The sequence below is a fragment of the Pinus tabuliformis genome, chromosome 7, assembly GCF_031772625.1.
Source record: "Pinus tabuliformis cultivar Carrire ecotype Pingquan chromosome 7, CPIR1, whole genome shotgun sequence".
Lineage (NCBI taxonomy): Eukaryota > Viridiplantae > Streptophyta > Pinopsida > Pinales > Pinaceae > Pinus > Pinus tabuliformis.
Window position 1 is genome coordinate 641,018,110 of NC_142293.1, and position 12,587 is coordinate 641,030,696.

The 12,587-nt window shown below is 37.6% G+C and overlaps 1 protein-coding gene across 5 annotated transcripts in view; it reads left to right on the forward strand.

Annotated features, from left to right (window-relative positions):
• The first annotated feature begins 3,572 nt into the window (after window positions 1–3,572).
• Window positions 3,573–12,587, forward strand: part of LOC149249082 (Wound-responsive family protein) — a 239,986-nt gene continuing 230,971 nt past the window's right edge. For 3 of the 5 annotated variants that reach the window (XR_016266723.1, XR_016266722.1, XM_089458613.1), the window contains exon 1: window positions 3,577–4,117. Coding sequence is in view for 2 of the 5 variants with exons in the window: in XM_089458613.1 (XP_089314739.1) it covers window positions 3,799–4,117 (319 nt within the window). In the remaining 3 variants the exon portion in view is untranslated. Of the gene's footprint in view, window positions 4,118–12,587 lie in introns of all 5 variants that reach the window. The other 2 variants (XR_016266724.1, XM_089458614.1) reach the window with 2 other exon arrangements.

Sequence of the window (12,587 nt, forward strand, 5' to 3'; positions counted from 1 at the left end):
CTTCTATTAATTTAAAAATTAATTTGATACATATAAAAGTCTTCTTATATATAAAATATATCTACATAATTAATTTAGCTATATATGTAGTGCATAATTATATTGTTATTAAATTTTAAATATATTATATTATTTTTTTATTTGTGATTAGTGGAATTAGCAAGTGTGACAATCTATCACTATAATCAATAAGCGCACCATACCTACTTTTAAGGTGGTGGACATAGGTTAATCCAGAAATGGAATCAAAGACCTCATAATATTTTACATAACATGTTTACATACTTTATCAGGTGAACTATCCCAAAAACTTTAAACACATTATATTATTATTACTATTATTTTGTGATTTTTTTCCTGAAGGGTAGGTCTACATGAAGTGACCACACCCCCGACAAAACTAATATGAGCCTAACCCTGAAGAGATCAAGGAGTGTTGAACTTTTGACCTTCCAATAGCAAGGTGATTTTAGCAATGAGACCTTGACCAACTGAGCTAACCCTTAAGAGCAATTTCTTTTGTAAATTTAAATTTTATTGCCTCAAAATCTCTTCATACAACAACAAAAATATCACTGTTTATACTATGTCTATACCCAATCCACCTCAAGGGAAACCAAATCTGTTGATCATGGACAAGAGTTCAGATAATACAAAATGATAATAACTAACACTAATAAACTTGTGACAATTACCATAGACTGGACTATAGAAAGTAAAAAAACCACTGCCAAGTGGCAAAGCATAACATCAAAAGTTAGAAGAAGTAACTAGGGCAGGGTCTTGAGTGCTTTTTCCAGCTGGTGCAAGGGGTTTCAGTTTGCAAATTGTAAATGGATTTCAAGGTGAGCAATCTGAGCATCCAAACTAGCAAGACATGAGTGTTGTTAATGTGCACCTGCTTGATTTCATTAATAGAAGATATTATATCATTGTGATCTTCATGATTCTCCTTAAGGACCCTGCTTAGGAGTGTCTTCATCTACCAATGAAGGGTGATATAGTTAGGTATTAACTTGGTCTTCACCTGGTATGTCTTGGGTCAAGAATCCAATTGGCTACCTTAGCTTGAATTTCTGAATCAGAGTAAGCTTGTCATTCACTGGTGGTCAATGCTTCAAGCCAACTAATTTACTCTTGAATTTTAGGGGGAGTAGCGAAGTGTAAAATGGTTGCGGCATCTTGGGCTTGGGCTTGATAATTTGCTGATGGGGTATACTGCACCGGATAAACAATGGCCATGATAGATTTTTCTCCCACAATGCCCATAAACCCAAGGGATTGGAAATGAGAAGGCCAAATAAAAGTAAAACCTAGAGAATCCTAGATTGCCTGAGGTTTGCAACAAATTCTAGAGGAAAACAACTAATGAGGAAGGGCAACTAATAAACTTATGGTAGGGTCCAACAACCATTGGGAGTCTACAAAATTCAATCCATAACTCACCCCTGTTGAGCTTAGTACATTACAGGTCAACACCCAAGAATAAAAAGTAGAACCAAAGAAGGAACTAGCAAAACCAAAGGAATTGGATATATAGATAATTATCTAATGTTGATCAACTCGCTAGACCTGAACCTGCATAGTCGTGATGGTTGGTTGGTTGCTGCTACCTCTTGCTCTGGTTGTGATTGTCTATGTCCCAACTCCCAAGACTCCAATTGGGGAAACACATTATACTATTTTTTTTAGTTGGTTAACCCACGAGGGTTTGAACCTGTAATCTCATGAAATATAACACTTCATTATCAAAGTAATCGCCAAATAAACTACCCGTAAACAACACATTATACCATTACTAAAATAATTTAAGTTCAATTTTTTTGTTTTAACAATATAAACTAATAAAAACTTTAACTTTTCTCATTTTTACTTTTCTTCTTTTAATAACTAGTCCTTTGATAAGAGGCCTTACTATTTTTACTTCTCTTCCTTTCCATAAGAAACTTTTCTCATTTTTACTTCTCTTCTTTTTAATAACAGAATGTAATGTAAGGAGAGGTTATCTCCCTCTGGATAAACTTTAATGAGCCATAGCAAAATGATATAAGTTCAAGTACTTTCTTTGAAAAACATGGCCAAATGAAATTGAAAACTTTCTCCTTTTAACCTGGTTTATATATTGACAAGCTTGAGGAGTGGTTAAATTCACAAGGGGGTGATGGTATTTTTGTGCAAGTTTGTTATAAGGCTTCTTTTGTATGCAGATGACCTTATTTTGATTGCTAAATCGGCTCTTGGTTTGCAAGAGCACTTACTATCCCTTGAACATTTTTGTAGAAGTGTGGAGATGCAAGCCAATATCAGCGAAACGAAAGTAGTGGTCTTCTCTAAGAAAAGAAAACATAACCAGCGTAAGTTCTACTTTGAAGGCAACATTCTGGAAGAAGTTGCAGATTACAAATACCTTGGAATTGACTTCAACAAAAATCTAAGCTGGAAAGGTTGTAGAAAGAAAAGAACTTTGGGGGGTTGGAAAACATTTTATGCTTTTCAAAATAGGTGTAGAGAGGCAGAGTTATGGGACTGGAAAACCATTCAAACTCTTTTTGGGCTTCTACTGATTCCGGTGATTCTCTATGGTTGTGAACTGTGGGCTAGCAGTACCTCCGACATGCAGTGGAGACAAATTGAGAAAATTCAGAAGTGTTTGATTACAAACAAATTTAAGAATAAAAGTGCAGTTCCTTATGATATCTTGTTAAGTGAAACAGGGATTGCTTCTATTGAAGCAATTGCTATGGTGCAAGTCATAAGATATTTAAAAAAAATTGAGCAAATGAAAGAGGGTAGATGGCCTAAGGTTGTCTTTAATGATAGATTGTGCAAGAGCAAAAAAACTTGGATGCAACAAAATAACAAATGGTTTAGTAAATGGGGTATTTGCTTGAACGCGTGTCCCATAAACCACAAAGAGATAAAAGATTTTGTTAAGGAAAAGTTCCACAAATGTGTTTGGGATAAGGAGCTAGGAAGAAAGAAAAATTACCATATTGAAGTGTTTAATCCCACTCATAATCATCAACCAAAAGCATACATCGAGGCCAATATCTCTTGGAGAACCAAAATTCTTATTGTTCAGTTAAGGGCTAATTCTCATCAACTCGGTTGTGAAACAAGACGCTAGAAAAGGTCAAAGGAAGTGTGGGAGGAAAGGGTATGCATTTTTTGTTCTTCGAAAAGTGGAAACAGAAAAACATTTCATTTTAAAATGTGAGGCCTTCAAAGACAACAGGGAAAGTTATGCAGATATGTTGGCAACTAGCTCTTGGGATAATCTATTTAGCGAGGGGTTTGTCGGGAAGCTAAGAGCATTTATTTTGAATCTTCACAAAAAAAACCGAATACATCAAGCAGATGAAGAAGCAATCTGTTCCATAACTTATCTTTAACATGGTAAATGTTAAAATAATTTTTAATCATAAGTAACCGCAGCTTATCCAAATTGCAACGTCGGGAAATTTATAAATAGAAAGTATTATGAGCATAAAGTGATCGCGGCTTATCCAAATTGCAACGTCAGGAAATTTATAAATATTATTCGTGGCCTTGCTCCAAAGATAACTCCAAAGATAAGCATGGAATACACACGGGGAATGAATAATTACTTATACTACAATAATTTGTTTCGTGATGACAAAAATATACCATTCCTCTATTAACAAGTCCCGGGAATATGAGAATATGGATGGATCCTGTTTGAAGGTGTCCGCAGTTTGATCATCATAATTCTTGCACATATCCTCCAATCTCTTCTTCGCAGTTCTGCAATTGAGTGAAGTAACATCAGAGGGCAGAATGCTGAGACATTCCCTGGCTGCTTCTTCTCCCTTGTTAGGTGGCGGTGCATCCCTTCGCCATGGGAAGAGTCCAAGCTCAAGCCCAACTATAACCACCGGCAAAACTTTAATTTCTCTAAGCATTTGTTCAAAGAATTATGAAAATCTGTGGAATTCATTTGAGGGTAGCAAAAAGAAGGGTCAATCTCAATCACAACAAAGGCTGGTGGTGCTTTGTAACAGCTCCTCCTCTTCCTCTGATAATTCCTCCCGTGGTCGCTCAAATCAATGGGATGAGAATGATGGTGATTATGTGGAAGCCCATGTGGTTGACACTGGTGAGTTTTTCAGGAATTCTTCTGATTTTTGGATTTGGTGATGTGGGTGGGTCATTCAAAATAGCTGTCAAATTGAAAATTTTCCAATTGGGTGTGTTTTGCGAGCAACGAGCAATCACAAGTTTCAGTTCTGGTTCTTTCTGATCAATAAGAAATCACGAGGTTTCGTTTGGGTTATAAAACACAAACCCACGGATTTTCTGGTCTAGTTTTGTTTAATTTATGTCTATTAAATGTGAATTAAAACACTTATAAGTTCTGGGTTTAAAAAAAAAAATGATCACTGGTACGGTCTTGCAAGCCAAATGAGAAAGTGGGTGCCTACTAAACATGGAGTTTTCTTTGAGACTTTAGCTTTGCCAGTTCAATTAAGAAAAAAACCCTCAGTTTGTCCACAAGTCATAAGCAACCGGACCGTGATGATCGATCATTTGTAAGTTATTAGTGTGGATTTCCATGGTGAGAATGCAGGTGCCTATCAATCATGGAGTTATGTTTTTTTCCTGGGATTCAGTAGCTCCAAATCAACATGAAAAAATGTAACGGGAAAGGAACTTTGAATTCGGTCTTTTTAATATATAAAGGAATGGATCTTGATATTGAATTCTTATACATCAATATAACAAAAGGAGCTTTGGCTTGGTTTGTGCAGTATTGGTTTCCGGTCTGGAAATGAATGTGAAAAATATGATCCTTTACCTGTAGGATATATTTTCCTTTCTATTGGAAAATATGACTCTTTACCTGCCAGGCTATACTCCCTCTTCCATTGAGTTTATGGGTAAAATTTACAGCCTTTTTAAGGCCCTTCGAAGGTTCCTTTGCTTTTCATAGAAGTACCATTTAAAAAAATTAACCTACATGGAAAAACAATTTGAAAATCTTACCCATCATCGTTGAAGTATTTGATCATTGCAAATTTTTACAAGAATTTCATATAGGGCTAGTCAACAAAACTACTTTTCATTTATAATTTTATACCTTGTAAATAATTTTACAATATTTGATCGTCTCTGTAGGTATAACTATTGCATTAAAGTCTGCATTTAAAGATAAAATGTTGAAGGGGAAGTTCGCATGTTTACGTATAAATAACTAGAATATTATTAATACCTCAAGGGCTTTCTTAGCATTAACATTGTTGATCTATTTGTGAACAATGACAATAAAAGAGTTGAAAAATATGTGTTTGTTTGTTTGTTTTTGTTTTGTTGTTGTTTTTTTTTTTAAAGTTGTGTTATATGAATGAATGATATTTTAACGTCTACGAGACTAAAAATAGTCTTTGGGACTATCAGCGTTTTTGTTTTTTGCCTTTGGAAATTCAGCCTTTTTCTTACTCAAATTGATGCTGAGCTGACCCAACCTTCTAACAATCCCCTCATTGAAAAGACAATGCCAAGAAATTGATGCTAACATACTGCTATAACTATTCATGATGTCTCTAACAGCATCACATTCCAAAGTGAAATGCTTTTCCGATTCCACTGCCCCATAAGTGCAAAAAGTACACACCAGTTTTTCCACTGTCTTGTTTCACACCGAAGTTGATGTGAGTTAGTTCTTAATTGAGCAATAAGAATCTTTTCTCTCCACGGAATGTTAGCTCCAATGTATTTTTTTTGTTGGAGATCACAAGTGTGGTTGAATTCCTGAACATAGTACTTCTTCTTTCTACCCAACTCTTTTCTCCATATACGCTTACGAAACTTCTCCATAACAAAATTCTTTAACTCCTTGCTATTTGTGGGACATGCATTGAGGTAAATATTCCATTTTTGCATCCATTTGTTGTTTTGTCTCATCCATGATTTCTTTTTTTCACTCATGCCTTCATTGAAGATAACTTTCAGCCATCTACCTACTCCCATTTGCTCAGTTTTTTTTAGATACCTTATAAGACACACCATAGCAATTGCTTCGATGGAGCTGTTCCTGTTTCACTCAAAATTATCTCATTTTTTGGGTTCTTTCTTTTTTGTTATTTTAAATATAAGTATTTTAAGCTTATTCCTTCACAATTACAATTGATGTGAAAATGTGTGCTTTCGCTAAGTACTTTGACTTCAATATTAAATTATAGTGCTTTTTGAAAATCCCTGCCCCCCAACCACAACCACTACCTCCTAATCTAGGGGATAAGATTTTAGCCCAAATATAGATGGATAAGTGACTAAAGGAGTTGATTTTGAGGCAATCACTTTTTCGACAAGTGTTGAATCCTCCCAAAGGCCAATGATTTCAACCCTAGTTGAGATTCATGCCTAAGCCCTAGCTAGTGGCTTATCCTTGAGGGGTCAAAATAAGATTTTAGAGGAGAAAATGAGATTTTGGTGTAAGTCTTATGGATGACCAACAAAGTGACCAAGGCCAATGCCTTGTTCGTGGGTGATGGAGTCTATGGGAATGTAAAATTTGTTAGATCTTAGCAAGGAGTAAGGGAATAATGAAACCTTAGATTTCAAAACCCTAACTATCACTTTTGTGAGGGAGCAAAGTCAATGGGGAGAGTTGTTGAATTTTGTAGCTATGGTTGGTCTTTATAATGTACAATTTGTAATTGCAATGATAAAATATAAATCATGTTTGTGATGAAAGAAAAATTATTTGAAGCATGTTCTTCATGCTTACAACAAAAGAAAATACTTATTGATTTTAGAGTCAAAAGAAAATATTATAAGGCATGTTCTTCATGACCTTATCAAAAGCGGAAATTTGAATTTTCAAATTTGGAATCTAGACACCACAAGATGTCAAGTCGACCTCTCATGCGTTCAAGTCGGCTTAGCGCATTATGGCACCCATTCGACTTCATTGATGACTATATAAAGGAGATGAGACACTCGTCCTCCCTCTCAAGCAGTTTGCATCCATGATCTCAAGTATCATATCTTTGCAATCTATGAAGACAAGGAGGCTGAGATTAAGGAGAAGAAAGCTAGTTCGAGATTCCTGAGAAAGAATAGTTCTATGAGAAGATCCAATATTTGTAATGGTTCTATTTCTGTTTTGAAATAATCCGATTTTTGTGAGAAGATCCGAGTTCTGTGATGATCGTGTCTTTGATGATGATCCTAGCCTACTCTATGATGATGATCCAAGTTTCTCTGTGATGAACAAACCAAATTTTTCTATGATGAATCAAAATGAGCCCTTGTGAAGAAGGACTTGTGATCTAGCCCTAATGAAGTCTAGTGAAGTTGCTCAAGTTGAATATTGGTGAACAAGTGAAAAGGTTAGACTTGACACCTTGTTGGTAGTCTTGTGAAGGCATCTTGTTGAGTAGTGGACCATAGGCTTTGACTTTGATGTATCTCTCGTTGAACTGAATATTTCTCTAAGAAGAAGGTTGTTGGGTTTTTCCCCCAAGTGGGTTTTCCTAGGGTAAAAATCATGTGTTTCTCTTGTGCATTGTGATCTCTACTTCTTCATTGTTCTTATGGTTGAATTTCTGAATGTGTAATTGCTTAATGATACATTGAAGTGCTAAATAATCGTCTACATCATTGGAAGTAATTATAAAGTTTCAAAAATAAGTGCTAGTATATTTTGCACTCGAAAAATCAACAAGAGCTAGTTGAAAGATTCACTCATGGGATTGTCATCCACATTTTGTAAGTGAGCAATGCACGCAACACTATCATCTAGAATTATAGAATGATTTTCAACAATAACTAGCATAATAGAAACCCTAGATAATTAACCATTCCATACATTAGACACAAAAAGTAAATATCAAATCCAAGGTACACTTACAATATTGAATGCATGAACAAAGCCTTTATTGCTCCAAAATGACATCTCCAAAGCCAAAGAAAAAGTTTCAATAGCAAAAATCCACTATAGATCACATGTCTACAAGATACAAGTCACAATTCAACTAGGCTAAATTCTCTAAGAGGGCCAAAATAGTCATAACTGATGATGGACAAGTGAGATATACCTATCCTCTATTTGTATGAGGATTATGGCTAGTAATTATGTTTATAAAGCACTAAATGACCTTGGGTTACAAGCCAACCCATTAGCTCACAATGAAATAAGTCTAATTTTCCTTGACGTGTGAGCCATGGCTTCCTCTATTGCTGATGTCATCCACAATTAATGCTCCAAATGCCATGTCCAAGGATGATGAGGTGTCCAAGAGTGTCTAGATGCTTGTAGGATCCAAAATTTGAGGGTTGACCCTCAAATTCACCTCACTATCTCCTGTGGGGTCCCAAGATCCAGTTGGGGTGCCATAAAGTGGTTTCCATGGGTCTCCATTTGTCAAACAGGGCCTCCTTCATTCCAACGTTAAGACTTCTTCTGGGGAAAAGAGCCTTCCCTAGTCTCTCAATGTGAGATCATCCTCACCCGGGCTTTGAATCAGCTCCTGCCCATGAAGTTGTGTCAAGGCCAACCTGGAGGCATGCTGGGTCCCATGGTGTCATCCTGAAGAATCCTCAAATCTAGGTCAAAGTCCACCAACGTCTTGGGTCTTGGAGATGCTCTGGGACATGTGTCATTTGCTAAAGTTGCTAGGAGGCTTCAAACTCTCAATGTGACACTTGTGTGGCTAATGCTCCTTTTAAAGGCTTGGGTACTTATGGAGTGGTTGCCTAAGGCTTGGGCTGCTGAATCACCTGACAGAAAACAACAAGGATTCTAGTGAAAGCAACCATCCATCAAGGACTAAGATCAATGATGCATCTAAGTGAATTGAACTTGAATGTTAAGGGTAATTTAATACTTCAAGCAAGGGTCCCTTTCCTGTTACTTTTTGATGGTTGGGTAGCATCGGACAGGTGTTCTAGTCTTGACTTTGGTTAGAAAGGCTTAGAATCATAAGAACTCCAGAACCCAATTTTTTTTTGAGGAGAAAACACCTAGAGATGGCTCAATTAAGTTAATTAGTCAATAATTAAATATTTCCCAAGTCTAACTTAGGAAAAGTGATTAATTAACAAGAATTAATTGAGGAAGGTGAGAACTCTCTAGAAACTCACATGGATCGACTTAGAGATGATCTTAGTCGCTGATGAGGATTTAATCATGGCTGTTGGTGAGCCAACGGGAGATTATAAGAGGAGGTCGATGGGATTGGAGTGAAACATACCAGAGACACTTGAGATCAGTTTTCCTTGGCAGATCGAGTTATCCAGTAGAAACAACTAAGTAGGGAAGAGGAGTTTGAGCCAGAGGGAAAGCAGTGTCAGTGAGGGGCAAAGACAATGATTTTGGGGGAGATTCCAGTTCCAGAGAGGCAACAACAAGTGACAAAAGTATTCCATAGTGACGCTGTGCAGTGGCTTCAACAGAGCTATTCGATTTAGCTGAAAGGGAGGTCGATTCAGCGTCCAGAGGCTGGGAAAGTCTTCTAGAGGTCCGGAGAGACTTCCATCAGCAGAGACAGGGATGACGACTTGATTTGTGGCTGATCTGAGCCACATGTGTGAGGGTCTGCGCAGAAGGGCCTGCACAAGGGTTGGACAACCAGATTTCAGAGGGAGCCAAAGGTCGAGATTGCTTGTGGAGTGAGAGAATTTTCTCTCTAATTATTTTTGTTAGATATTTGCTGATTGGATAGCTAGTTGGGCATCCATAGAGTGTGTGCAGATTATTTCACTGATGCATGATAATAAAACTCTCATCTGCTTCACCAATTTTCCTACATTGGATTTTTCCAGGGACATTTGTCCAAAATAATTGTGTCAAATTTAATTTGTGAGTGCATCTATATTTCTCAGTTGTTTATTTTCTGCAACGCTTTTATTTGTGAAGAATTGCAGTGTGATTTATTCATTGTTTACTATAGCAAATAAACTACAAAATTAATCAGTGAGAAGAATGAATTTCCAGTTGCTGCAATTTAAGCAAAATTTCACATGGTACTAGAGTAGAGTTGATAAGATCAGAAGCTCAGAGGTGGAACGAAGAATTCATGCTGATTCAAAGGGAGTATGGTAGATTATTTTCCAGATTTGCGCAGATTCAGCCAGGCAGTGCGAGTTGTTGGGCAGAGGGTTCGATTTTCCAATAGAAGGTTGCAGGAAAAATTTGAATTACCTTGGAGCAATTCCAATAGGCAGTAGGTGAGCAGATCAACATTTTCGCAAAGCAGATTCTTGATTTGGGCATAGTTGATTTTGTAACAGATTCACAGAGCAGGATCAACGGTGGACAAGGAAGAGAAAAGGAACATGAAATTATACTTTGGATGTCTCTAGTAAATTCCCCAAAACACTTCAATATGGTCCGTTACTGCTCAAACTAGCAGGGGTCCTAAAGGGGCACTTGCTAGGTCAATAGCAACAATGGAGCTATAGCCCACTATCACCACAACTAAAGCTCCCTACTCTTTATGGACTTTCACCGATGGGAGGAGACCTGGTACATATAGGGAATCACCTATGAAGGATAGATCAATGAAATGGATAGGAAGTGATTCCAATAACCCTTTCCCAGGAGAAACTCAAAATTAGGGCTTGCTTGCTTTTTAAGCAAGGTGTAGGGTTCTCTAGGAGGGGTTGATGAGGATTTGAGGGCTAGGTTTAAGGAATATGACTTGCAAAGGAGCTTCCTAATCCCTAAAATCCTTATGGAACTTGGTTTCCCAAGTGGTTTTTGAAGGATAAACTTTGATAGGAAATGGGACCACACGGGACCAAGTGGACCCCTGGATAGGTCAAGGTAATGGGATTTGGAAACCAACGATGTACTTGACCCAACTAGGGAAGAGAAAGGGATCAAAGAAAGAATTTCTAATAAAGGCAATATGATGATCCCAATGAGGCTACTAGTCCAAAGTAACCAAGGGCAAGATTTGATCACAAGGCTAGGGCTTGGGATATCTCACAATCCCACCGTCAAAATTCCCTCAAATTTGGAGGAGACCTAGGAGCCACACCAACACAATAGGAGGCAAGAGATCAAATTTTTTGGGTGAGTGGTTTGCAAGAAAGTGATGCCCTAGGAGACCTAATGGGACTAGGCCTAGAAAAGGGAAGAAGGTGAGAGGAAAGTTAGGTTTTAAGGTGATCCTTTGGGGAGATTGGAGTCAAGAAGAATTATAATTATGAATTTTGGTTTTCTAGGTCAAGGAAGCCTCAAAGACAGCTTCGCTTAGCATTAGGGTGGCAGAGAAGCAACTTCAAAGACTTTATACTTCGTTTTGCAAAATAGATGACTTGCCAAGATGCATTTTAACCATGAAACATACCTAGGAACATTCATTCATTCTACATGGCCCATACATGAAGCAACACTATCTAGAAACAAATTTCCACAACTTAGCATAAATGGATGCAGTAAATTAGCTCTCGTATAGCGAAATCCCAACAACAATGTATGTGACAAAATAGGAAGAAAGAATAACATAAAATTGCACTTACATGTATAAGAGTATATCCAACCATCAAAATTTTTCTAATCAAGAAGCTCCAAGACAAGAGAAAATGATCCAAACATCAAAATTCATTCCATGCTCCAAAATTTTGTCCACCAAGAATGATCGCGAAAATCTCTTGAGAGATACAAGTCCAAACCAAGTGATGATGCTAAAATGAAATCACATCACTTGTATTTATACATGTCCAAATGAATTTGATTTGCTTAATGAGGCCTAATTGAGCCCCTAAAATAAAATAGTGTACAAGATAAATAACTTTTGGTGACAAGCCCACCAAACTAGCCCAAAATCAAAAGAATAAGCCTTTCAAGAGGTTGAATGATCAATAATACATGTCATTGGGCCTTGGAGGAGCCCTAATGAAGTCCATAGGTGCCATAATGTGAAACATGACTCCGAAAAGCAGTGGACAAGGGAGGGGGTGGCCCCTTGTTCTCCAAGTAGTAAACTGGTGGTGCTCACAAATGGTTGTGGGGGCACACAAGTGTCCTCATGGGTCTCCAAACAAATCAAAGATGCTTGTAGACCATCTGCAAGGGATCGGGTGATAGTATAGATGATGCCACATTATCATACAAGTCCTGGATCATCTGCCAAGTGCATAATGTAATTGTGGGACTCGCTGGGCATGGTGAACCAGGTGCATCTTCTTCGTCCAATCGGTGAACCATAAGCGATCTCTGAATGACTTTGGGATCCATGGAATGGTACATGTTGTTGTGGAGGCCTATGGCTCTCTACACACACCCTACATGTGCTAATGTAGCCCTCTGGAGGGTTAGGACCTCGTATAGGGAGACCAAACCCTAAATGGAGACCATCTGCAATCTTGCATAAGATCCAATGCATCCCTGTACCTTCCAGCATATCAAGTCATTAAAGAAATCAAGTAAAAGAATTTACAAACCATGGAAAACAAGTGGGCACTTCATAATGGCATGCCCTTCCATAATGGGCTTTGGTATGTGCTAATGTCTCCAAGCTCCAAGGGGGGTTAACCAATCATCCTATTAGGTGGTTTCTGCTTCTAAAGGGGGTGATATGTTCATGGTACATCCTTCAAATGGTGGTGGCATGTGA